The sequence below is a fragment of the Lonchura striata genome, chromosome 1, assembly GCF_046129695.1.
Source record: "Lonchura striata isolate bLonStr1 chromosome 1, bLonStr1.mat, whole genome shotgun sequence".
Lineage (NCBI taxonomy): Eukaryota > Metazoa > Chordata > Aves > Passeriformes > Estrildidae > Lonchura > Lonchura striata.
The window spans coordinates 85,148,565-85,175,240 of record NC_134603.1 but is presented as its reverse complement, the minus strand read 5'-3'; the positions used below and the strand labels follow the sequence as shown (position 1 = coordinate 85,175,240).

Here is a 26,676-nt window from a genome sequence, read left to right as displayed (position 1 = left end):
TTAGAAAGGCAGAAATTCCAAAGTCAAAACAAATACTGTTCTAGAACTCTGACTCATGAAAGTAAACTAGGTTTTATGTTTCTGAATTAATTGCACACAGTGGCCTTTTTAGAGTGTCTGTGATAGGTTACACGGGCTTTCAGTATGTGTAAGCAGGCTTAGGCTAAAACTCCTTAACAAGTTTCTATGTTGAAATTTAATATGCAAAGTATTTTTAATGAGCAGAGTTGGAGCAGGAAAGCATTTCTTTATTGCATTTTCTGAAGAGAATTTTCATTCACATGATCAAGTTGTTTATACAGCAAATTATACCTTGAAGTGAAATCTAAGAGAAGTACCAATCTAAAACAGTCTTAAAACATGAGCAAATATAATATCTCTATGTTCTCAAAGTGTTTTGATTTAATTGCTGCTTAAAATAATCTGATTGACATGTGAAAGGCAATACTAATCCAGTTTATGGTACTAACATCTTTTTCACTTCCTCTTTGTGTAGCTAACCTGTTTTGGTTGTGGTTTTCTGTTTGGTTCGTTTTGGGTTTGTTTTTTTTTTTTTTTTGCATAACTTTTGTATTTTCTGTAAATCTATCCTTTCATTTTCCCTCTTTATGAAACAGGTATAGGCAGAGTGTCTTTTGGAGCTTTCTTAGGTAGGTGAAGTTTAACTTTTCTTGAAGTTTTGGGTTGGCTTTTTTGGTTTTTTTATCTTTAAAGATTCACTCAGAAATAGCAAATTTCTTAATATAGGCATTTGTAAATAATGAGCAGAAATAAAATAAAAAATTATTTGGGTTCTGTGAATTCTGGGATCTTTCCATTACAATTAAGTATGAACTAATTATCACAAATAAGGTAAAAAAATAATTAACAAGCACAGTGTGTCAGCATTCTTGTTAATTTTTTGTCCTTAACAATTCTCTTTTCCATGTGGTGTGTAGCAACATCACTACATTGTTTTCCCTTGAAATATTTGGGCTCTAATTTAATCTCTGTGATTTTAAGAATCATTCAGCATAGGTGTTGTAAGAAAAATAATCAATACAGAATAAAAAATCCAAACTAGCAAAATTTCTAATTGGGAACTTATAGTGGGTAAAAATCATTCTTACTAGTAGAAAAATAAGCTGAATTTACTCATTATTATGAGAGAGTCTTGCTTTTAAACTGAGATTCTGTTTCCCCTAAAAGTTACTTCAGCTGCAAAATAGTGTGAGGACCATAAAGGAACTCTGAAGTTCCTTTCTAAATAAAATAATTTGCAAAAGGAAAAGGCTGAGGTTAAATTTCTGTTGCTTTTTTTTAATTGGACAATAGCATAAGCAAATAATTAAGAGACATTTATTAACTTTGCACTGGAAGTTCCAGTTTCCATGTTACTGGCTCCCATTACTCATTTTCCTTTTTTGTTTCTGCAGATGTTGCCTTTATCACAACTGTGACCTTCCTGTGGAAAGTGTCAGCAATCACTGTTGTAAGCTGTCTTCCACTTTACATTCTCAAGTACTTGAAGCGCAAGTTCTCTCCTCCAAGTTACTCCAAGCTTACCTCGTAAAAGTGATTATATTCCTATGGTTTTTCACTCACACCAATCTGCAGATTGCATATTCACTGTGCTTTAGTGTCTGTGGATTCATGTTGGACTAAAGAAACTTAACAAAACAATCAAAAATCAAAAGGGATAGCGTGAATAGAGCACAAAAAGAGGAGGAAACATCTGACAGAAATAATAACACAGAAGTACACTAACAACTATCAGAGATAAACTAAATTTTCTTTGTGTTGATTTTCTTTTTTATTCTTTCAGTTGTTATGATTATAAAATAAAACCAAATTACCTTTGATTTGACAATGCTTCTGAATGGTTTCATTGCTACTGTGAAGGATCTTTTGCTACTGTAAAGGATTTTTTCCAACTAAGTTTACCTTCTGCAAGTTAAATTGAAACATTTGTAATTTATGTAATAAATTTCCATATTTAATTATTGTATGACTTCCTAATTCAAACCCTTTCTTTTAATGTTTATATATGGAAATGTTTTTTCATCCATACTTACTCTAACAAACTTAATACCTGTAAATGTCTGTGTCTGTATTAGCAGCTATTATTCCTCATCAGACATTGATTAATATGCACTATTTGAATTATGTACTGATGTCTGCATAGCACAGTATTATTTTAGGAGCTGTTGTCCTATTCTGTACTCTCCATTTCTGACACCAGTAAATTACAGATGTGTGATGTTGACAGCAGTTCTTTAAATGCACATTACAGCCAGATTGCACAAAAGCTGTTTAAAAATCAAATTATAAATTCTGTACATAATTCCACAGCACTTATTGATCTGTACATATATCAAAACATGGCTGCTCAGTAAATATGTTTTAAAGTTCTTATTCATTTTGTATTTGTAAAACTGCAAATAGTGTCAAAGTACATTTCTATATATGAGAAGTCCAGTAAACCTTGTATTAGCTAATATGTCTAAATTGCCTTGTAATCTGTTTACTTAGGTTACTCAGGTAAAAGAAAATAAGAGGAACACATGAACATCATGGTAGGAAAATCTGTCAACTTCCAAGTTGTAAATGTTATGTTTTTGTAACTTAGTTTGGGTGCAAACTTGTCAAAAAAAATTTTTTTTTTCTTGTAAGCTGTCGGAGTTGAGTGTCTTGGCTGAGTTATTACACCTTATTGCAGTTGATTTTTTCCAGAAACTCAAATACTCCGATGCAATCTGTAGGGTCCAAATCTTGCACACTCTACTGGCAAGTAGGATATATTAATTTTCCATTGTGATATAACTTTGCTTTCTCACGAAGTACATATAATGAATTTGGCATTGTCTATTAATCAGAGGAAAGGAACAACATAACTATTCATGCTTTCTTTATTAAATATTTATATGTGTATTTTTAAAACCCACTTAAATATGGATGCCATTTTTATGTTTGACTATATGCCTTTATAACATAATTCCTTGTTTAGTCTCTTTTCCCTTATGGATTATTCTTTGGATGAGTAATATTTAAGTGATGATTATAACTACTTCCTGGGAGAGCAGAGGAAACAACTGCAGAGCTATTTGAATTCCACCCCATTCCATTAATTTCTGTTTTCAAAGTTTTTCTAACTAGCTATTTATCTTTTTTCATTTTCATTTCTCATTATAAAAGCAATAAAGCCTAATTTCTACAAAATAATAGTGGTATATGTATTAAATAAACTACTGAGGTAGAGTTTCCTTTAATCACCCAGCATCACAGACTTATTTGCCGTGTCCCTCTGTGTACTCACTTCTGTAAATTCCCACAAGATGTCGCTGTCCTTGCGTATTAGCAGGAGCCTTTCTGCATTTGGTGTGGTTTTGCCAAGATGCTCCTGATTTACGTTTTTAGTTTAGTTCTGTGGCATTTTTGTTACTGATTTGCTTTAATTTTTTTGTTTTCCCAATAAGTGGTGATTTCTTTTAAACAATTAAGAAAAGTCACTGGTGTGCAGTTCTTCTGAAATGTTGGTGGTGTTTTCTTCAGACCTTTTTGTCTTATCCATTGTGGGCTCACAACCATATATATAAGATTCGGGAGATAAGCGAAAGCTCAGAGTTGGTCGTCTTTCATCTATACATCACATCTGTGAAATTAGGCAGAAAATGAGGAAAAACAACCCAGAAATTAAACTAACAGCACGAAAGTGATAGTGTTACTGCAATACATCTATATGAGACACAATTGTACTCATGGGTAAAGAACTGCTCAGTTATAACTTAAGTGTAGATATATTAATTCCCAGCATTAAAACCCTTAAGGTTAGTGTGAGAGCAAATGAATAGGTTCTGCACAGAGCTATAAGCATTTCAAAAGTGGAGTCAGTTCTCTATAGTGCCTGCTTCCTTAGTATTTCCAATATACAGCAAAGGTCCACTTTCAGCTCACACTTTGTTTTAAGGATTGTGAAAGCCTGACTCAAGTCACTTTGCTTTTGAGGTTCAGCTTACATAAACAGATCTAGGCCTTGGCTCTGCAGGCTGTACCCAGAAGTACCTTAGATTTTCTTGGTATTTAATAAATGTTTACTTTTGTGAGCTCCTATGTCAAATACGTATTTCTGAAATGGTAATCATGTCTCTCTGAAAACATATTTGGAAAAAATTTCAGAACTGGGGCAGAATGGATGAGCAAGGTGTGACCAGGAAATACATCTTCACCAAAGTAAATTATATAACAATACATGGACCATGTTTAATAAGCACATGAGCTGAACACCTGGATTTCCAATGTAGTTTGATGGAAGAACAGAGGGAAATAAGAGATCCTGCAAAAATGGAGAGTACTGGTAATTAAGTTGGATTTTTCTGATGCTATTCCAAAATTATGTTCATGTAACTGCTGGAAAACTTTTTACTATATAAGGTATTAGTTTGCAAATGGAAGATAAATTAAATCCTTGCATAGTTAATATTAAAGCTGTAGCACATATCCATGAATGTGAGTGTTTACACCCATGTTTTTATATTCAAATTGAGCTTACTGACTCATGCAATCAAAATTCAGCTGTGTAGTACCTCCTGTTTTCTTCCTAAACCTTCAAAGTGGTTGTCAAAAAACATGCCATTGTTTTTATATATACACTGGAACTGTTCATTATCTTGATGAGCAACTTCCACTTGAGCAAGCCTGTATTACAAATGTCCTGCCCTTCATCTGCAAGAGTGTGAGCTGAAACTTTTCTTCAGTCTCCATTTAAAGCAGGTCTGAAAGAGGGAATTTTGATAATCAGGGATGCAGTTAAACAATTATGCTGTTTGTCATGAGGCTCAGCTTTTTGTCATGAGGCTCAGCTTCCATAGATGAAGAGGAGGTGATTTTCCCACATATTGCTCTTGCACCCACATATTGCTCTTGCAGGGTCCACTGGAGGGTTCCTGCACCACTGGAGGCTGAGGCTGTTCAGGCCTGATCCATCTGGGGTTGCATATTAACCTCATAAGTGCTAGTGAGAGAGTCCTGGCTCGCTGTACAAATGACAGTATGGACTTCTTCAGAGGCTTTGGAGATGGGCTGTTAACAGAGATACCCCCTTGTGAACCCTTTTTCTGCTTCTGCAGAGCTGCATATTCCTGGGTTTTATATTGGCAAAATAATAGGAAAGATGCTTGCATCTGTTTCACACTTGCATCCCTTCACATGCTCAGAGCTATTAATATGACTCCAACAACTCCTGCAGGGCAAAGAAATTGACTGCAGATTATATGGGCTCTGGATGGACAGTTGTCCTTAAAAAATGACAACCGCAGAAGGAGATAAGGCTTTCCTGCTCTTGCCAGTGATGCAGAAACTGTTCCTGTAGGTCCTGCTTACACTTCAATTTTACCATCCATTTCAATTTTACCTTCCATAGAGTTTCTTCTTATTTTTCTGACCAGAAAGGGGAAAAAAATTGGGTCAGCAGTCTCTTATAATACTTAATTGAATAACCTTTCTGTATCTAAGCTGTTATTATTATAACTCAATTGAAACTTGAAGGCAATCAAAAAAGCCCTTCGATATGTTAGCCCCCTGTAGAGAGTAAAATCAGTACAAGTGAACAAAGATAACACAGATCGAACATTATATGTAAATAAACAGGAGGCACAATGTCTTTAACACTGTGTTGAAAAGCGTAGGAATTTCTTTTGTAAACAAAACACACTTAAAGCGAGACACTTCCCAACAAGTATTAACTACTCAACAGATGCCCTCAGCAGGGTTCACAGCTGTTATTGCAAGTGGGAATTTGCTCAGCCAATTGCCAACAAAATCCACCTCAAATAGGCAATTGCACTGAAAGACCTATTCAATACTTCATTGACCAAAACCATAGTTTTGGTCAAAATATTTTACAGCAGAGGTGGTGAAAACTGGATGCCATGAACAATAATGAGAGCACGCTCTGCATTGGAGTTGACAAATTCTGTTTTATTCTTCCATCCCTGACCTGGTTTTAGCAGAGCTACAGCTGAGGTTTCTCCTGATCGTAGTCTCCTCCTCTCCTCTAGCATGCTTTCAAAGTGAGATGGTAATCAGCAATATTAAACTCCTAAATTGCTCAAAAAAGCAGGCTTGAGTAATTTTGCCTTTGGAATTTAGCCTTTATATGTTACTGAGCTATGAAAAGATCATCTGCTCTAAGGAGATACTGTGTGCTATAGCTGGGATGCATGATAAGTATTTATGTGCCTGGCTTTATTCTTCTTGCAGCAAACTATCTTTATTTCCTCTGCTTTTGACAGAGGAAAAGAAAAAGAGCTAAGAAAAAGAGCTTTGGTTGTAATGATCATGTAGCTTTAAGCAAGCAGTACACAAAGTAGACCATTATAGTTCTTACTTGTAGAGCTGCTTTCCATTGTTTCTCTATAATATACACATCTAGTTTTTTCCATGGGCCTTCTGTGTTTTGCTCTAAGTTCTAAGCATGCATTTGATTTTGCAAAGTAAACACACATCATGTGGAAGCAAATTATAGATAACTACTTCAAAAGTCTGTTGAAAATGAATACTTGACTAGAAGGCTGGGGGATGTTAATGGATGAGCAGACCTGTAAGGGGTATGTTCGTATGTTTTGTATTTATTGCAATTATCTATTGCCTATTTGAAGGAGAGATCTGGGAATTCTCAGGCAAGAGGCTCCCCAGGGGAAAAGCTCTATTCTGCATGTGCTCAGTAGAGGAAGACAAGCTGTTGTTTCCCTTGTGTGTAATTGCTGGTTGCTGCCTCCTCTTGCCATTGAATTCCAAATTCATCTGCAGGAACACAGCTACATAGGCACTTCCTCCCAGAGCTTCTGCTTCCCAGAGTGCCTTTTCCCTTCATTAGGGTATTGACTCTTCCATGGCAGTCACTTGTATATGTCTGTTGGTTATCTTGATCCCAGCTGAATGGGGTTTATCCCAGCTGTAGGAGGTAATTTTCTGTGTCAGCGTCATGAGCAGGAGAGGTGACACAGATGTGGTCTAGTACATACTTACACTTATCCAAATGCAACTAAAGCAAATGTAGACAATCTGTGATCAAAAATAAATAAATGCAATAAACCTGAGCACGTACAATTTTACCAGATTCTGAGAAGGATGTGAATGGAAACAAAAGCTAATGGCTTTGCAACTTTTACCCTATGGCTGTAGTGATTTTGCCTTGCTTATAATTGCTTTTCTATTTCTTGCACAATCTTCTTCATGTGTGAAAATAGTAAAATATTTCAAGCTACTAAATGATTAATCTGATTTTTAAAATAACCTAGCTGGAGGCCTTCACATTACCTTCCTAGCTCTGCAACATATGCATAGCTAGTTTTAATTCTGGTAGGTCCTATTACATCCTTTTTGGTATTATAATACATATAAGGTTGAAAGTTGAAAGCAACATATGGAGGATATCCATACATTTGCTCAGAAATTGAATTGAATATTATAGTGAAGAATGCCAAGATTTGAATTTAAGAATCTTGAAGTGTTTTTTAATTTACAATTATTGTATGATTCTATGAAATAAGAGGTGGAAGGAAGAAATCTGCTGCTCACAGCAGCTTATATTTTAGATGCCCTTAACTTGTGCAGACTTCAGAGAAAAACAAGACACCCACATGGCAAATCTTATTTAAAAAAAAAAAAAAAAAAAAAAAAAAAACATTTTCAGAAAGTAAGCCTTTTAAGATGACTGTGAGACTCACACCTGAACCACTGAGAGAAATCATGTTTTTAATGACCCTTTTTGGGAACACCTGCCTGAAAGAAACAATTCCAGACAGTTAAAATGCCTTGCATTTCTACCTAGCTCGGATATCAGTCTGGCCCTGCTTGCATTAGAAGAGATTTGATTTCTCTTGACCAGGAACGACCAGGATGGGCTGTCACACTACTTGCATTGTCATGTTACCCTGATAAGGGCAACCATAGTGAGGTTCCTCTGTGCTTTGGTTTTGCTGTGCCCACTGTAATGTTGGGACACAGGTGGAAGAAGTCCCCAGCCTGAGCAGTTCTCCAACTGTTGAAACAATCGACTTCTGTGTAAATTGGTTTGTAGTGCTGGAAGGGAAGCAGGGAGGAGAAAAATAAGCTCTCTTTGTATAACCTGAAGCAGATTTGGGGGGATTGGGAAAACACCAAGCTGCAGTCACATAACCATGCTGCCAGCTTGCCATCTGTCCAAAAGCAATTACTTGGAGATGGCAGGTGAGGAAGGAGAACAAGGTTATAGCTTAGCTGTAACGCAGAGCCAGCCACAGTCAATGATCTGGTACTCAGCAGCACAGGAGTTTTTCTTCTTGACATGCAGATAACTCACTCTGCCAGTTCAGACATATCATCACTGTGAGTGATGGAGTTCACTGCTGGAGAAGCAGGGAAAGGCTTCTTACAGCAAAGCCTGCCCTAGGGGCACCTACCTCAGGGCATGGCAGCAGAGATGTCCAAAAGTGCAGAATTTTACATGTTCTGGTCAGACACTGGAAAAACCTCTGGAAGCGGAAGGCTGGAGAAGAAAATGGGGGAAATTTCATTTTGCCTAAGGCCCAGCAAAAACAAACCCTCACCCCTCCACCCTGTGCTACACTGGACAGTGCAATGGAAACTCCAGACTGTTCCATGCTGTGGGATCCATGCAGCCCTTTGCAGCTTCCACCTCCCAGCCCCTGGAGAAAAATCTGAAGGCTGCTTGCAGGAGCCCTGAGCCAAGTCCATGGGGTTGTCTGTCTGGCCCTGTGCCACCCCGTGCTCAGTGTGCAGGCACAGCCAGCCCCTAAGCACAGCGTGCTGCTTTGGCCCTGCACTCCATAGCAAGTCACTTGGCATCACCCTGGAGATGTCAGATCTGCCTCGGTCTTTCTGTAAACTATCTTGTTTTTGTGTTTTGGTCATTTGATAGGCCATGTCTTTGCCCTAGCTATTCATCAGCACCTTCCATTCCTGCTTGTGGTGTTCTCCTCTGAGTAACCTGGGTGTCTGGGGCCTCTTTGAAATTGCAGCCTGCTGATCTTGTAGCTGTTGACTCAAGCACAGACGCATCTGTGTGTGGGTCAGGGTTGGTGACTACAGTCAAGGCTTCGTTTGTTTGTGTTGAATTTATTTTTAAAGATGGAACACAAATTCCATGAGAGAGACTCATTTGGTGATCATGTGAGGAGAATGACCAGGCAGCTGCATGTGTCTGAGCTGCTTTCTGGCAAGCTGAATTCAGTATATGCCAGTGTATACTTGCAGTAAGGGAGAAATTTTGGAAGGGAGACACCCTCCAGCAGCTCAAAGAAAACATGGAAAACAAAGGCTTCTCTATAGTCTTTCTTTTACCTGTCAGTCCTGTTTGAGTTGCAGACATCTCACAGCTCTTCTATTTTGTGTCCCTCCTTTTTTGGTTTGATACTTTTCCCAGGCATAAAAAATGTCAGAACTTTATCTCTTCTTAAGAGAAAGAAAAGAATGGAAGCTGCTTGCTAGTCTGAAATACAGCAGTTAATCAGCTTCATATTACACAAATTTCAATGAGAATATCAAAGCCAGAGGCAGTAACTAAGAACTTGAGATGTGAGGCAATTAAAGGGGGAAAGCTAATAATTTCCATTGTTTCGCCCATGAAACAATTTCTATTCCCAGTCTATTCCACCAGAAGTGATTTTAAATGATACTATTTTAAAGATGTTTGTTTTGTTAGTAGGAGCCTGGTTTCCAAAAAAAAAAAAAAATAAATAAAAGCTTTAGTTTTAGTATCACATTATAGAGCCAAGTAGAATGCTGTAGATAATGGTACAGATTCTTCAGAGATAAAGAACCCCTTTACTCCTTCAGAGACTGACAAGGGAAGGAGTTTTGAGAATGTATGGAAGTGAGAAAATATGACAAGTAATAGTTGAGAGTGAGATGATAGGGCTAGGATTAGTCTGTAAAGAGAAAGATCCTAAGATGTCCCGACATGACTTGGGAGGAAAGAAGTGTTACCTTTTTCTTAGAAGGAGATTTTCATCAAGGTTGTAAATCTCCTGATTTAGTCTCTAACATGGGAGGGCTTGACAGTGTCATTTACACATGGCATGAAGGAAGGACTTCTTCACTTTTAACCTGAGATTGATCATCTTTCTTGTTTAAGGCACATGACCTTAGGGACTGCTTCACTTGGATTTGATTTTTTTTACGTTAAAATAAAGTATGGATTTTTTGCTGTATTCAGACATGGTCACTCTAGAAGTTATCTGGTTAACTTTGGTGTAATTCTGTACCCATCACTCAATTTTCTTCTCATCCTCCAGATTACTGCAATCTTACAGAAATATGTGAACTTCTGACTACAGGAAATACACCTACAGGGGCTTCATTCCTGCTCACAGCTCTGCCTTAGTGCTGTGGCTGGGCAGGTTTGAGCAGGTGCCCTGCTGCTCTGCCCCTTCCGGAGCTCCTCGAGCTCTTTGTTGTAGCTGCGTTCCAGCCCACAAACTGTTCCAACTCCTGTTAGTCTCGTCCACGGAAAGCACGGCCAGCGCTGTCAGAAGTGATTAGCGTGGAACTTAAACTATAGAACTGAAGCTTCTTAGCACTGCATGATGACCTAAATACCTGTACACACGTTCCAGGGAGCCGGCGGTGGGGACAGAACGTCTGTACAAGCTGTCCATGCCAACCCAGTTTCACAGCCAGCAGCCCCTTTCACCCCGTGGGAAGCAGTACCTTCATCGTTACCCTTGCCGTTCAGCATCCGTGCTCTCCAAAGGTGGGCTCGGTTCCAGTTTGAATGGTTGATCCGTTTAAGTAGATAAGCGTCAACATCAATAAACGGGGCGGGGGGGTTTATTTTACTAAAAGCCACAAGAGGGCGATGCAAGCCAACAAATAAGTAAAATTCCACATTCATGGTCAGCGCAACCGAGGGAAAAAAAATCCTTCTTTCAAGGCACACGGTGCTCATTTTCTAAAACTGTTTTCACAGTACTGGGGGGGGGGGGGGGGGGGGGGGGGGGGAAGTTTCCTGAACGGTAAAAATTTTAAATTTTTAAATCCTTACATTTTTCAGACAAGGAAAAAATCTGTTATGTAAAGGGTTTCTTTCCAGTTCAGTTGCTGTCAAACAACATCACTGCAAGTGCTGCCACTGAGGATGCATTCTCAGAGTCTCAGTGCCAGGCTAATTTATTTACCAGTGTGAGTGTTGAAAGGTGAAGGTATTTCTGCCAGCAGTCCATCCAGGCTAGCTTCAAACCAAATTCTTGGGTATTCAAGAGCCCTTGCCCTCTGAGGCACATTTGTGTTTTTTATTGAACTTTTAATTGGGTGAAGGGAGGAAGAAAAGCCCTTAAAAGGAAACTATCCCACAAAGTGTTTGTTGTGATAATGTCTGGATGGTGGAGGCAGCTGGGTCAGGACAGGCTTTGTGACAGGGCTCTCATTAGCCACTTTTTGCCAGATATGCTGACCACTAGTGCCAAGCATCAGAAGCAACACAATCCCATGCTCCTAGCAGGACAGGATGTTTCATCTCAGCAAGACACTCCCCTCCTCACTGCTTTGGATCAATGAACTCCACCAGGGCTGTTCTGCCGGACCCAGTGTTGTGCTGTTGTCTCTGAACTGAACCAGCATTCTGGTAGCCTTTCCCCACCTTCTCCTGCTTCACTCCAGACCTTCACAACATTCCTGAAAGACTCTCATCACTAAAATATGAGCCCATGTTTTGGCCCCTCCATAGTTATCCCAAATGGATCTCTTACTACCCTGCCTTTACCTTCCTCTGATCTGCTACTGATACCAGCTTTAAATACTGCTCATCCAAGCCAGTCCCAGGATATAAGAAGTCTTGCACTGGGTAATGTACTGCCTTCAAACACCTCTGCCAGACAAAGTTTTTCCCTGAGGTCACCAAGTCTAGCTAGCTACGAACTCTGAACAGAGGGGACACTCCTGCATGCGTATGTGCCCATGCACGCACAAGTTTCCCAGTCTGCCTTATCCTTTGGGTCACTCTATACTGGTTGGCACTCCAAGAACAGTGACAAAACCTCCCTGGAGAGCTGGAGCTCTGCAGCCCAGACACCAGTGAAGGACCTTTCCATGGAGAGTCAGAGAGGCCACGGTGGGTGGGAATAGCCTTTCTTTGTCCTGCTAGGAGTTGCTGGCTGCTTCTGTGAAATTGGTCTGCAGCCACTTATTGGAGTGTATCCAGCAAAACTTGGAGCCAAATCCTAGACTTACAGACTTGACAGCTTTGACTCATGTAACTTGAGAAACACCACAGGGCTCGCATTGTGGCACAGCTCTTGTGGACTGCTCAGGGCATCAGTGCTAGGCAGCAAGCAGGCAGCAGCCCTTGAGCAGTAAACACAAGTGGCTTTCACCTTAAAGACTCACCTTTGGTGACAGATTCTTCAGGTGAAGTCCCAAAGGCAATTTCTGTGAAACAATTCTGTGAAACAATCTTCAGCTCCAGTCTTTAGTCTGTCTTTTCTGCCTTCCCCAGAATCAGCCTGGTGGATAGATACAGCTCCAGGAGGTTGTTCTGCCATTGCTCTGCCTCAAAGCTTAACAAAGGCATTACTATATGTACAGCTCTGTGCATGCAGTTCTCTCTTGCACCACATGCACATCTGTGGGCAGCCTCCTTCTCATGCACCACAGTTCAGAGGTTTCTTTAATTTCATCATTTAATCAATGTGCTTAAAAAGCAATCTGAAAACTTGTAATTGGACTCTTGGAAGGATGATAGTAATGAAAGTCCTGGAAGCAAAGGAAAAGAGATTAATTTGTACCATTTTCATGGTTTTCTTTAACTGTTCCAGGCCTGTGTTTGATGTATCTGCATTAACTTGATGTGGAAGAGTCTGTTGATGAGACCTGAGGCACAGTGCAGACACAGAGCCTGGTGTTAGGAGGTTGTGGGTTTTCATAACACTCGTGGTTTCACTGTTGCGCCAGAGCACCGTTTAGAGCAGAAGAATCATGAGGTGCTTTTTGGCATTTTTCTTAGCAATGAGGAAAAGGATTCTCTGGCTTTGCAGAGGGGAGAGTCTCATATTTGGACTGCTGGGGCTGTGTTCATCCTGAAAAACTTTTCCGTGGCTTTTGGACGGTCCTGCTCTACAGTGGATGCCAAGCAACTGCAATGACTTAAGACATTTAGTTTTCAGAGATTCAACTGAGGGATCTTAGGTAGTAGTTTAACCCTGGTAATGTTTGCAAATGTGTCTTGTTCTAGCTGCTAGTGAATTTGCACTCTCACATACAGCAACAGATGCAAAAGAAGAGATGTGGTTCTTCCTGGGACTTTCTGGTTCTGCATACTCATTTAGAAATCAATTTAATGCATTTTAATTGCCTATTTTTCTCCTTGGTTTTCTTTTTACAGCTACACACCAGCAAAAAATAATAAGGTAGAGTCTAGCCAGGCAGACTGCTAATGAGGAGGTTTGACTCAAGAAGATTTTAATTTTCAGCATTTGCTCTTCAAGATAGCTACTTCAACATGCAGGGATGTCACAACACAGAAATGCTTCTAATGGAAAAAAGGCTTTGGACTTGTACATCATTTCAGTACACAAAAAACCAAACCTATCCTTGACCAAACTACAGGAGTCTGGCAATCCCTTTCAGGTTGCTGGCCCCCTCAGTCAAACCACCTCAGTAAGGAAAACTCTAATTGCTCATGGAGTGAGGTGTGAAAAGAATGAGGGAGACAAAATTCAAGCTGTGAAAAGGGTATATGTTAAAAGCCCAATCTCTTGCCAGCCTCTCAAGATCCCTCTGGCAAAGAGAAGCTTCTGTCTCTGCCAACCTGACTGAAGTGCCTCTCAGAAATTCCCCATCCATGGGATATTTCTGTGAGAAACCAGAATTATCCAAGGTCTGTGGCATCCTTGGACAGCCAGAGCGATCAGGATAGCACAAAGTCACTCTGGGTGTTGGGATCAAAGTCAGCCTATCTGATTCCACAATACCCCTGATTCCACAGCTATTCCAAGTGCTCCTGATTCCCTGGTCACTCAGCCGTGACCTTGGCACCACTAAATGCTGTATCTGAAACCTTGCTATTGCTGCTGAAGTACTACATTGCAGCTGGAGACAACTGTGTCGCCAACTCCATTATAACCCTTCATGTCCAATAGCAAACAGTTCCTATCATTTCGTCTTTTAGGTTGAAAAGCTCAAAATTTCATCCTTGTCCAAGACTCCTGTCTTTGGAAAGTCTGGGCTGCTCAAAGTGTGGTGAAAAGAATAGCAGAGGAGAGTCTATTTCTTTACACCATTGGACTGTAATTCATTACCCGCTTTACATCAAATGTAAAGGATGCTTCTCAATAGGGCACAGTCACAAGTGAGGGAATAAAACCTTGGCACCACATTTCATAACCTGGAAAATATTTTATTTCTCCCTAAATACCTCTCATCCCCTGAGTTATCCTATCATGCTGCAAGTATAGGGGAAAGGGGGAGCAGGGACTGGTGTATGCAAGCATCTGGTACAAGGGGCCATAGTCAAAATTGCTGCTAGAGTAGTCCAAATCCTATTCATAAAAATTTGTGAAGGTGAGCCCAGAAAAGTTAAAAGCAATGATTTTGTGTTTGGTGGAATTTAACAAGGTTACTGACTCTGCCTCAGAAAATGAGGCCAGTAAAATGTATACAAGTATTGGAGTATCAATATTAGGAGGATAAACTTGGGTTAGGAAAGAGAGAAGTGCAATAAATAGCTCCATGCACCAGAAGAGAGCTTACAGGGCAGATCTCCTGGGGCTTGGAGCCGGGACTTGTTCTGTTTAAGAGTTTTGTACAAATGAGCCCAATATGCCGGGTGTCCAGATGCGGATGACATCAGGATAGAAGGGGAGGCTGCTGATAAATTTCAGGAACACACTAGACTACAGGAGGATTTGGAGACACTGGGGGGAACAGGCTAATACAAAGGAATTCAATATTACACAATAGAAGGTTATTCATTTAGGGAGAACCAATAGCACATTTAAATGCAGATTTAATGAACTAGAGCAGGAGGAAACTAAGGAAGGCAAAGACTGCTGGTGCTGAGAAGTGGTAGGAATAGCAGCAGCTTGACAAGTAAATAATAGTGCAGCTAAGATATTGGAAAAGAGTTATTGCTGCAGCCAGGGAATCCAGAACTTCACATCGGGTCATTCATTTCATGCAGCAGTGAGGGTGCTCCCAGCAGTGAACTTGAAGTATGAAAGAGGCTGGTCCCCAGTTATAGAGAGGAAGGCTACAGAGGGCACTTCACTGCTGGCCCTGCTCTGTGCATGGGGACATGGAACCTTGGATCTAAAAGGAGATGCTTCCATATGCATGGAAGTGAAGGTGGCCAAGTACATGTTTGGACTCACATGGCACTTGGCTGTGACCACAGCTCAAGACATGCTGCCTTTGGAGTAAATTGGCTCAGTCTAGGTCTCCTCTGGCTGTGGGGGGAGATGCACTCACCAAGCACTGGCAGAGTGTGGAGAATGAGAAGGACTTACAGATCCTGTCACTAAAAGCAGAATTTCCAGGGGTTGTAGAGCTTCTGGGCTAAGCAAGAGGGAAAGGAGTCCTGCACTGGAAGGGCATGTGCAGTCTTTCCTGACTCCTGACAATCTGGACTGCTGAGTGAAGCAACACTTCTGCACATGCAGACACCCCAGGCTTTGTGTCCATCTTCCTGGGTCACTGCTTCCATTTAAGCCTCCTGCAGCAATCCTGCTCCTTCAGATGAAACATGGACATCTGGGGGAAAAAAATGCTTTGCACTGCCTAAAAATGAAGGTGTGATCCTGTGCCATGGAGGATGGATGAGGTGAAAGCTGCCATCTCCACAGTGTGCAGGAACCGATCCCTACTGGTCTCTAGGTCCCAGTCTGCCACAGACATCGTAAATCTGATGTTTCCCTTCCCAAGGAGAAGGGTCTGCTCTGCTTGCCAGCTGGAGTCCCTGTGTACCCAATGGGCTTTTCCCTTATTAAGTACTTCTGAATGAGGCAAAAAATGTGTTACCACTCCCTGTACCATCAGCTGGGAAATTCTGAAATTTTAAATATTTCTAGAGCTAAAATATGATGCCTGGTACAAAACCTTATCACTTTTTCTTTGCAAGTCTGGCAATACTGGACAAGTATGAATAGAGAGTTAGACATGCTCTTATTTTTTAACCACCCTGCATTGTACATTCCATCAGCAGGGTCCAGGAAGAAATGCAGAGCATCGGTATTTTCATTGTTGATGGTTGTTTTGCCATGTGAAGAGAGTTCCTGAATCACCGCAGTGAGACCCCAGGGTCACGCAACAGAGACGGAATTCAGCCAATTGCTGGCACTCACCTCAGCTGGGACAGCTGCGGGGAGGATGCTGCACATTGACCCAGCCAGCAACAAGGGTCCTGCCCTGTACCTGCCCACAATTTGGGTTTGTGCAAGGGGCAAACTCAAAAGGAAACAAAGGGGCACTGATGCAGCATGTATCGTTATGAAATTATTTCTCTGAACTAATGTCTCAGTTTAATTCAGTCACATCTTTCTCTATATGGGTCTAGTGCGGCTGTGTGATGTGTGTGTATCTTGATTTCTAAAAGTCGGTGTCTGAACAGATGACTGTAGCTCCAAAAAGGTTTAAGGTCCTTTGCCTGCAGTCACTGGCCGCATTCCTAAACCGTCATTTAAAAAGAGTCCACTTAATCAAAAGCCAGGTAAATCAACAGAGCACTCAACATCATAATGAGACCAGTTATAAGGTAAATTACAACATCATTCAAGCACACAAAATTCCTCCTCTGGCATTTGTCCTGCAAAGTGCAATGCACCTTAAAAGTAGTGAAATGATTTCTGGCAGCCTGGGTCAGGGAGATGGGAGGCTGAGCCCAGCCTCTGCTTTTGCACCAGCTTCCAGCTCTGGGCAGCAGCTGGCCACTGCTCAGGCATGCTCTCTGCCTTTTTTGAAAGGTTTATGGATGGGTTTTCAAAATGGTGCTGTACCAGCCATAAACACTCGCCATGTGCTGTCTCTATTTCCAGCAAATCTTGTTACAATTTTCAAAGCAGGGGACTAGAAAGACTTTAATTAGGGACTTGGTTAGGGAGGCTTGAGACTTATAAATCTTTCGTTACAATGAATGAAATTCTGAATAGACGCTGATGCTTTTGAAGCTGCCAAGACCCAAAAGATGGTCACGCAGATCCTAAGGAGATGGCCACTATTATGAATATTAGATATAAAAGGCTGTAAGGATACAAGGGCAAGAAGCCCAAAACAGGACAATAATTCCATTCAGAGTATGGGTGGCTTTTTCTGATACACATATTGGATTATGGGATTCTGTGCACTTATTTTAAGAAAATATTTGATATTGGTAAACTCTGGAGAGAGGGCTTCCCCCCACCCTGCTTTCAAAACACTTTTGTGTAGACAAAGCTGGAAGTTTTCATTTTACAGGACACAGCCCAATTAAAAAATTTGCCCCAAGTCTTGCAAGCAGCTCTGGGCGCCAGTCAGGCACAGCCTGTTGTGCGATGCTACTAACCTAAATCTTCTGGTGGGGCGAGAACGAAGGAGTTTTTGTTGAATTAGAGATTCCCGGAGAAATACTGTGGCTCCTGTGTGCAAAGGTTCATGCAAACCATCCCTCCCAAACTGCTGAGGCCCAACAAAAAGGAGAGAAAAGGAAAATGGAGTAGGGAATGCAGACTCGCACAACTTCACATTATATGAAACTAATCCAGTGAACACGAATCACACTCTTTTGTGATTAAAACATCCTGTATAAATACTCCGCAGTAATTTTTAAAGGATAACACAGCATGCAAAAGCTGAGAACTGGGGGCAGATTTAGTGCTTTGATTGCAAAGATATGTAGAAGGGGTAAAATGCGGTCAAAAAGAGCCCACTGAAGCCTGCATCATTTGGCTCCTTTCTGGAGCAAAGGAGCAGTATTTGTGGCTGGTAGGAAGTGTGTGTCAGATGGCCATGCTGCACAGGGAATGCCAGCATCGCTCTAGGACCCACAGGCGGCTCCAGCATTGGGGGGCCCAGCCCAGCAATCTTCGGCAGTGGGAAGTACTGCGATTCTGGGGCACTGCTCTGCACATCTGGGAGAGGAGAGAGAGGCGAGGCTCCTTTTCTACTCCTACCCTCCCTCCTTCTGTACCATACAGATTTTTTTCTTGTGATTTCTCCAGTACAAACTGATTGCTGTTAGGGCAGTGGAAAATGGGTGGGAACCCAAAAAGGCTCTGTTCCAAGGCAGAGTCTCTGTGGCCTGCTCTGTCCCCCTTCTTAGCAAACTCTTATCCCAGTCCAGCTGCTTTCCCTTGGGAGAGCTACAGTACACCAAGTGCTGTCGCCCACGAGCACCGCCTCGACATGCAGTCACACAGACGAGTTTCTCAGCCTGACCCAGGCCACGCAAGCCACTGCATGCTGCCTCAGCCACAGAGGAAAGGTAGAGCAGGGCAGCTGATTAACCTAATTACTGTTTAAGTGCAGCAAGCGCTTTGTTTTCAAGCACAGCCCCCTCTGTGGAAGGGAAGGGAAGCAGCAGCTCACCCCTTCCTTGCTGTGGGACATGTGGATGGAGAGGGACTGCACAGGGAGCCCATGCAACTCTGTGGCAGACGTGGACAGTGGGAAGAGAGGGTGTAGCAGAAGCATTCCTGTGGAAAGATGGAGAAAGCTGGCTGCATGGCAGCAACAGGGAGAAGACACGTCCTGGCACAGCACTGGTGACAAGGGAGGATTTCTAGCTAGGATGAATGCCTCTACAGCCCTGTGTGGAGCAGAGCCTGCTGAGGTCCCACCAGCTCTGCTGGGATTCACCCATGAGGGATTAGGACCAGTCAATGAGGGACTAGATTACAACAACGGGAGCCCTATGCCTGGTCTTAGTGCCTGAACTAGCATGCAGAGATACTCACAAAGAAAATAGAAGGTTGCTGGGGAGTGAGGGAGCAGTAGCAGACACATCGCCCTGTTGTCCACCACTGACCACTCCCACATGTGGGCTGTGATGGTCAGCATGTCATGCGGGGGCCCAGGGAGCTGCTTAGGATGATGCTAGATGTGGAGACTTGCCTCTTGCATCTTCCCTGGCAGGTGAAGAAGCTCTACAGGATCATCAGCCCCGTCTCAAAAGTCAGGGGGGAGTCTGATACTGGTCTCTGCTAACTCAGCACCAAAGGTCACTGAAAAGTACTCCGAACACTTTCATAACTTTTTTCCCCTCATTTTTTTTAGCTTGTTTTTAGTTCTGTTGAAATAAAACGTCTTGAAGATAAAAATAATGAAGGCAAATGGTGGCCGTAGCACTTACAGGCAGGATTTAGGGAGGAGATGTGGGGAAGCAAAGCAAAGAGGGCCAGCCGGTATGCGAGCCTCGGTGGCAGCACAGGACAAGAGACCTGGTATCGGGGACGTGGCTTTTAGAAGCACCGGGGCGCGTTTGCTACAATGATCCACTGAAACAACAGCCGTCTAAAAATAAGGTTGTTTTCTGTACTAAGCTCCTTTTAACTTCGTTAGTCATCACCGCCTCCCAAAATAAGCTCCGTGTAACAGTCTCTCCTAGTAGCGGCTGTAAACAAACCCGGGGAGGCGGGAAGGAGGCGCGGGCCGAGGGGAGCGGGGGCGGGGCGGCCCCGCGGGGCTGCGGGGCGCCGGGCCCGGGGCGGGGGTCGGGGGCGGCCGCGGGGCCCGCGCTGCGCCGCCGCCGCCGGCTGCCCGCGCCGGCCGGCGGGGCCTTGGAGCGGCGCCACGGTGGTCCGGGCAACGGCATTAAACAGGAGGAAACAGACGGGGGATTCCGTCATTTCGGCGAGAGCGGGGCGGGGGGGCGGGGGGCGGCAGGAAAGGAGAGACCCGCCGAGAGCAGCACGGCTCTCGCCCGCCCCCGCCCCAGCCTCTCGGGAAGCAGCCGGGATATTCCCCCCGCCTCCCCCCGCGCCGGGCAGCCTCGGCAGCCGCCCCGGCGGGCCCCCGCGGGCCCGGGCACCGCGGCCCGAGCGGCCCCGTCGGGCGGCGGGGGGCGCGCCCTCAGCGCCGCCCGCGCCCGCCCCGCTCCGCGGCGCCCCCTGGCGGCGCCCCGCGGGCCCGCGCGCCGCTGCCTGGGGGGATGCGGGGGCCGGGAAAGGCCGCCGGAGGCAGAGCGCTTCTCTCCCGCCTTCTCCCGTTCAGTTCTCCTTGAAAGAAAAGCGTCCCCCTTTTGGTCCGTGTTTTGGGGTTTTCCTATCCGACGGAGCAGCCGAGGTCGGTGGAGGGTGCTGCGCTCGCCAGCGGCCGCGCTTCTTGCCGGGCACCGTCTTCCACCGATCTTCAGCGGAGGAGCCCGCCCCGAGGAGCCAGCCGCGGGCTCCCGTTCCCCAGGAGCGGACAGGATTTCGTTTATAATGGGTTTATTTCCAACCACATATGAGTGTCAGGCACTAGATTTATGATTTTTTGTTTTTCTTCACACACCAGATATATGCTCAAAACCACCCCACCTGGCCCGCGTGTCCCATTCCAAAACTTTCGTTCCCTCCTGCCAGCTGTGGGAGCAGAGGGAGGACGGAGCGGGAGCGGGGGCCGAGGGGAGCAGGGCTGGGAGCGGGGCGGCGCGGCCTCTCTCAGCAGCTCCGTCCGGGAGGCTCCCGCCTCGGCCGGGGTATCACGGCTGCCTCGGGGACCGGGACGAGGCATCCCGGAGATGGGAGGTGGGAGGAGGAGTCGCAGTGGGATGGAAATCTCTTCTCCCTGCTACGAAGTGATGAGACACAACTATGGTGCTGAGATATTTACAGAATAATAATAAATAATAATAATAATAAATCTGGAGCGACTGAAACCGAGTCCACGGGTCTGTTAGTAATTTAGCAGAATGGGATTTTCCTTTCTCTCGCCTGCCAGTTGATGCTCTTTTCCAAATTTCCACAGCGGGGGAAGCCTGCGATTTTTTTACATAATGATTCCAGCATGCGAGGCTGCCTCGCCTTTTTTTTCTTTTTCTTTTTTTTTTTTTTTCTTTTTTTTTTCTTTTTTTTTTGCTTTCCCCCTCTCCCTGCCTGTCCCTTTCGCTCCACGGTCTCCCTTCTTTCCCCACCTTCACTTTACGACCCAGCGCGCCGCCCGTTCTCCCGCAGGAGGGCACCCGGCTCCCGCAGGCTGAGGGGACCCCGCGGGCGGTGGCGGCGGGGCCGGGGCCGGGCGGGCGCCGTGCCCCGTGGAGGGGCGGGCGTCCGGGACCCGTCGGTGCCCGCCGGTGCCCGCCTCCCGCTGGCCGTCCGCCGGCGGCGGGGCCGGGGCCCGGCTGACATCACGGGGCCGGGGCGGGGAGAGGGGCCAGGAGGGGAAGGGGGGGGGGGGGTGTTTTCCAGCTTTAAAAAGGCTGCGCCGGGCGCGCAGCCCTGCGTCAGAGCGAGACTTCCCCGCTCCGCACACTCACTGCCCCCGTCCCCCGGCTGCAGCTCTCCGCGGGCGACAGCGCCCGCCGCCCCGTCCCGCCGCCTCAGCGCGGGCAGTGCCTACGAAGTCCCCACGCACACCCGCCCTCCCCTCCATGCCCCGTCCCCGGGGGGGCGGCGGCGGTGAGCTCCTGTGCCTCCGCGGGCGCGGCTACCACGCCGGGGGCGGCGCGGCCCCGATCACCGGGTCGTGAAGGCGGGCGGGGGGGGCGCGGGACAGGCGGGACAGGCGACGAGGGGCCGGCAGTGGCCCAGGGCGCGGCGCCGGGCTCCGCCGCCCCGCCGGGTGGATGCCAAGCGCTGCCCCGCCGGCCGCCGCCGCGCCGCCGTCGCGGGACCCATCCAGCGGGAGAGAGAAGCCGCCGGCGGCCCCGCAGGACGGCGCCCGCCCGCTCGGCAGCACCATGAAGGCGGCGGAGGAAGGTAAACGGGCGGCGCTGCGGGGGGCGGAGGGCGGGCGGGCGGGCGGCGGTGTCCCCCGGTGTTTCCCCGCGGCGGCCCGGAGGCTCGCCGGCGGCCGCTTGCCAATAGGTGTCTCTTTCGCCTCTCGCACGGCGCCGCCGCGGCCGCGCCGCTGCTCCCGGCCGCTTCTCGCCGGTCCTGGGCCCGGGCCCGCTCCCGGAGGGGCTACGCGGGCGCCTGGGATCCTGTCAGGGGCACACGCTCGGGGATTCCTTCCCATCCCGGGGTTTGAATTGGGGGAGGTCAGTATACAGCCCATTGTTGCAGCCAACCCACGTTCCTGGGAAAGGGAAGGAGTCCCGGGCAGTGCCGGGCGCCTTACCGGCGCTCCCGGCACACCGAGACAGACGGGCACGCCGCGGCCGCGCTGCGGGGCTCTGCCAACCCGCGCCCCCGGCGGGCGGGCGCCCTTCTGCCGCCATCCCGGCTCCGGGGGAGAGTTTGCCCTTCTATCCCATCTCTGCATCGCGGCTTCTTTCTCTGCCCCTGCTGCCCTGAAAACACAGTGGCAAAGTTTCTAGAGGGACAGATGTTGGGAGCGGGGCTCGGGACGCGCGCAGCTCCTCCGGGCTGAACTTGGCCCCTGCCATGGGTAGTGTCTGGCTTACTTCACCCTCCCCTCCTGCCAATCGGGACACTGTTCTCCCCCTGGAGCATCGCCCCTGGACCTACCGCGAAAACTTTCGGACTTTGCCGCTGCTTTACGGCGCCTTTCGGCTCCAGCAGCGGGACCTCGCGGGCATCCCCGCCGGGCATCGCCTCCGCGTCGCGGCAGGTGCGGGGCAGATCCTGGCTCCCCGCTGCGGGCCGACGGCTCCCTGCTCCCCTCCCGGCTGTTCCCCGGCTCCTAAGTTTTCTCCCTATCCGGTGGTGCCGCCGCTTTGCAGCGGCTGCTGCTGGAGCTCGGGCAGGGCGCAGCGAGCTCGCATGTCCAGGGCAGAGAAAGTTGTGAAGAAGCGAAGTAGGAGGGGGCTGTCCATGTCCGCCGCGTTCTTGCCGCAGAGTGGGACAACGGGACTCCATTCGACGGGTTTGTCCCTGGAAAGCTGGAAGGAAAGCTCAAGACCCATCTCTCTCTCTTTTTTTTTTCTTTTTTTTTTTTTTTTTAATATTTATTTTTACACAGCTGCTTTCACCCTACGGGTTCATTGCAGTTGACAAGATTCTGCCAGTGCGAAATCTACAAGCGCAGTTCTGACTATGGCTCCGCTTGCGAATCAAAGAGCCTTTTGGGATGGAAGTTAATTATACTGTATTTAATAGAAGTGGCTGGCGTGCCAGTTGCACACTCAGACATCCGTGGGCTGCACGCATGGCTCTTCCAATGCCCTGGGCTCCAAGGGCACTGAATACAACATTTGTAAAAATTAGATCCAGAGGCTGCTGACATAAAAAGCGTTCTGCAGTCTTTTGTAAAGGAAAAAAAAATCCCCCGGCTTTATTTCTGTGGCATTTTTTTATGCATATGTTAAAATGTGCCAACCCTCGTTGATAGTTCTCTTCCTTGGTGGTGTATTTTTCAAGGGACTAAGAAAATTAGTCCAGCCAAAAAGCATGACCCAATTCAGGAAACACGTAGGGGAGCCCTGCACATCAGGATTGCTGCCTGCAAATTAAGGTGCTATTTGATTGCCAAACTACAACAACCAAAGAAAATACTTTATTTCTTGTTTAGTCTGGTAAGAAATGCACAGAGTCCCATTGGGAGGACCTCATTTTTTTCTTTGTGTAGTAGTGAGATGTGGTGTCCTTTACCTTTGAAATTGCCTGTGGTTATTCCAGGTTTAATGCCATGGATAAGGTAAATTCCCTTTCAGGCTGGGGGCTGCAGCTGAAGCAGACCTCCTGATGCATCCCTTGTTGAACGTGTTTTATGGAGTTGGAACAACTCCAGTTAAGTCCAAGGAGAGACTGGGTGGGCAGAGGCTGAGCTGGTAGATCAGTCTGTGGGTCTTGCAAAGGCTCCTGGTGACATGGAAATGGCTTCCCCATCGCTCGTTTTGTTCTCCTCAGTTCAATGACTGTTTCAAACCTATTAGCAGGAGGGCCACTGTTACTCTGTCCCCACATCACTTTGTTTCTAACCTTAGTGATACCTTAATGGTATCACTTTGTTTCTAACCTTTTCATTGCACAGCTTTCCTCTTTCTCCACGGGAATGGGGCTAATCAAAATATTTCATTGACGGCATTAATACTAATGTCACTGACAAATCAAGCCGTCTGTAAATAGTGTGGGACAATTCACCAGCCTTGCAGGTACCATATGGGGGAGAGACAAAGGATTGGGGGCAACAGGTAACTGGGGGCTTCTCCTCACCTCCCCACCGGGGCACTCCAGGAGATGGGCACCTGGAGCAGAGTGGCATCAAGGAGGGTTGACACCAGTGGAACCGGGGGTCTGGCGGCTGGGGCGAGGTTCCTGTCTTGCCTGTAGGCCCTGATCAAGGGGACAGGAGGCACATCCTTTCCCGAGGCCGGGACAAAGGCTGAGGGACATGCACGGGTGAAGCGGGCCGCTCTTCCTTGCGACGTGTCCTGAACCAGCACCACGGGGAGACCACGGTAGGGACAGGCGCTGGAGGACGAGTTCCCCAGCTGCCAAGGCCTTTAGCACACTCGGGTGAGTCAGCCCCGGCACTTGGGCGCTCACGGCCCCGCCGGGGCAAAGCCCAGCTCGGCTCCTGCGAGAGCCCAGCCTGCAGCGAGGCTCGTCCCGCCGAGGAGGGGGAGAAGAATATTGGGCTCAGATGGAAAAAAACTGTGTTTTCCTGGCACTTTAGAACGGAGATTTCGGTCTCGAGCCTGGAAAATGGTATTCCCTGAGTTTATAAGAGAATACTATTTCCAAAACTGTTTAAAAAAACTGCTCCTTTTTGAAACCCGACCTGAAGCTTCGGCAACTGAGGAGCCGAGCCGAGCTGCTGGGGCGGGTGCTCCTTTGCCTGGCGGGGACCTTTAGACGGGCACGGTGTAACATGACAGGAAAGCACTTCGAAACATAAAGAAACTCTTAATTTACTTTTTCCTTAATTTGTATCCCGTACGAGAGGGAAGACGGACTGGCCGGGCAGAGCTGTGGCAGCACTGCCACCGGAGCCCTTTGCAGGAGCCCTCCCGGTGTGTGGCGGCGGCCCAGGAGAGGACCTTTCTCTCCCCGGCGCACGGAGGAGGCCGGCAGCGTTCCGAGTCCCGTTTTACTGCGCTTTTTATAGCAGCTGGCACTAGTGGGTGCTGCGACTAAGTGAAATAAATAATAAATAAATGAAAGCGGAGCCTCTTGGCTCACAGAAGCGGCGTGGTGGGTACCCACGGAAGAAACTTTATCACTCGTTAGCGAAGAGGGGACACACCGGTGTCCCCCTTGAGTGGGCTGAGTAGCCCTTCCTCCCGCTGAAGAGCGGAAGGAGCCGCTCCGGCCCCGCGCCCTTACCGCCGGTCGGGAGCAGGTGAAGTCCCGCTCACCGCCCACCCCTGGGGCTCCCCATCCCGCCCACGGCGAGCCCTCGGCGGTCTGGGTCTCCCCCGGTGCCGAGTCCCCCGGGTGGGGCGAGGGCTCCCCGCGGAGCACGGGCTGCGCTGCAGGATCAGAGCCCTGGCAGGAGGGTGCGGGGGGGCCGGGCACCGCGGTTGTTTGCATCGACCCGGAAACATCAACAGCGGGCGGGAGGGCGGATCGGAGGCGGCGGCGGCGGCAGCGAGACAGGCCGCCCGTCGGGGCCGAGATCACGTTTCGGAGCGCAGCGGCGGCCGCCGTCCCACGCCGTGCCGGTCTCGGCGCGGCCCGGCCCGCCGGCAGCAGGTGTCCGGGCGCGACGGGCCGAGCCCGACGGGGCGGGCCGCGGCTGCGCCACCGCCGCTGCCAGCGTGCTGGAGCGTGGCGGGGGTCGCGGCGGGAGCCATGACGGGCGTGGAGGCCGAGCAGGAGTTTGACTTCGATTTCCTCTTCGAGTTCAAGCACAGTGATGAGGGTGGAGGTGGGTCGCGGCAGGGCGGCCGGGGCACCTCCGGGAGTGCTGGCGGCGGGATGCTGCGGGGAGCCCTCCTTGCGCTGCCCCTTTCGGGAGGGGAAAAGGCTTCCTCCCTTAGCGGGGAGAGGGGCGGGGGAGCCGGCAATCGCGGCCGGACAGGTCGGCTCGGCCCCGGGCGGCGCTTGTCGTCTCAGCCGCGCCGGGAAGCGGCGAGAGGGGCCGCGGCGACCGGGATAGAGTGCTGACCGGGCGGGCCGGCGCTCCTCTGGCGGGTCCCTGGCAGCAGCCGAACGAGGTGCAAGGGGAGACGACCCGGGGGGGGGGCCGGTGCAGAGTTTTTAGAAGTTTGGAGTTGTTTGACATGTCCGGACCCCCGCGCTGACCGCTCGCACGGCTTCCCCCGCTAGCTTTGCGTCTTGCCCGTGACAGAGATGGGCCGGTTGAGAACTCACTTCAGGCCCCTTTCCCCATCCCTTCGTGAGCCGAAGTTAGGCTCAGGATTTAGTTTGAAGGTCATCCGCAAATAAAAATAACGGGCGTGAATTTGTCACGCGTCACAACTGTTCCCAACTCTGGTGTCTCGGTCCGGCTGTCTGTTTTTATGGCTTTAAGCAATGCTTGAGGTGGAAATGAGGCGAACAAGGCTGGAACTGGCAGAGAGAGAAGGTTGCAGCTTCCTGGTGTGTGGTTAACTCGCTGAAGTGTCGATGCTAGCGGGTCACCGTAAAGATCTCTTGTACAAGTGGATGACTTAACATTGCCTCAGAGTAGGGCTGTGTTTGCTCTGTGCCTTATCTTTTTGCCTGTAAATTCTAGAAGGTTTGC

General features: G+C 47.4%; 2 protein-coding genes across 6 annotated transcripts in view; both read left to right on the top strand.

Annotated features, from left to right (window-relative positions):
* Nucleotides 1-4,082, top strand: part of ATP9B (ATPase phospholipid transporting 9B) — a 157,131-nt gene extending 153,049 nt beyond the window's left edge. The window contains exons 29-30 of one of the 2 annotated variants that reach the window (XM_021553372.2): nt 618-650; nt 1,416-4,082. In XM_021553372.2, the coding sequence (XP_021409047.1) occupies nt 618-650; nt 1,416-1,552 (170 nt within the window). In that variant the 3' untranslated portion in view covers nt 1,553-4,082. The remainder of the gene's footprint in view (nt 1-617; nt 651-1,415) is intronic. The other variant, XM_021553373.2, reaches the window with a different exon arrangement.
* A 17,624-nt stretch (nt 4,083-21,706) lies between these two features.
* NFATC1 (nuclear factor of activated T cells 1) overlaps nt 21,707-26,676 on the top strand; it is a 109,852-nt gene continuing 104,882 nt past the window's right edge. For 3 of the 4 annotated variants that reach the window (XM_021553413.3, XM_077785519.1, XM_077785510.1), the window contains exon 1: nt 21,707-21,842. In XM_021553413.3, coding sequence (XP_021409088.2) covers nt 21,710-21,842 — 133 coding nt within the window. In that variant the 5' untranslated portion in view covers nt 21,707-21,709. Of the gene's footprint in view, nt 21,843-25,708; nt 25,858-26,676 lie in introns of those variants that run through there. The other variant, XM_077785513.1, reaches the window with a different exon arrangement.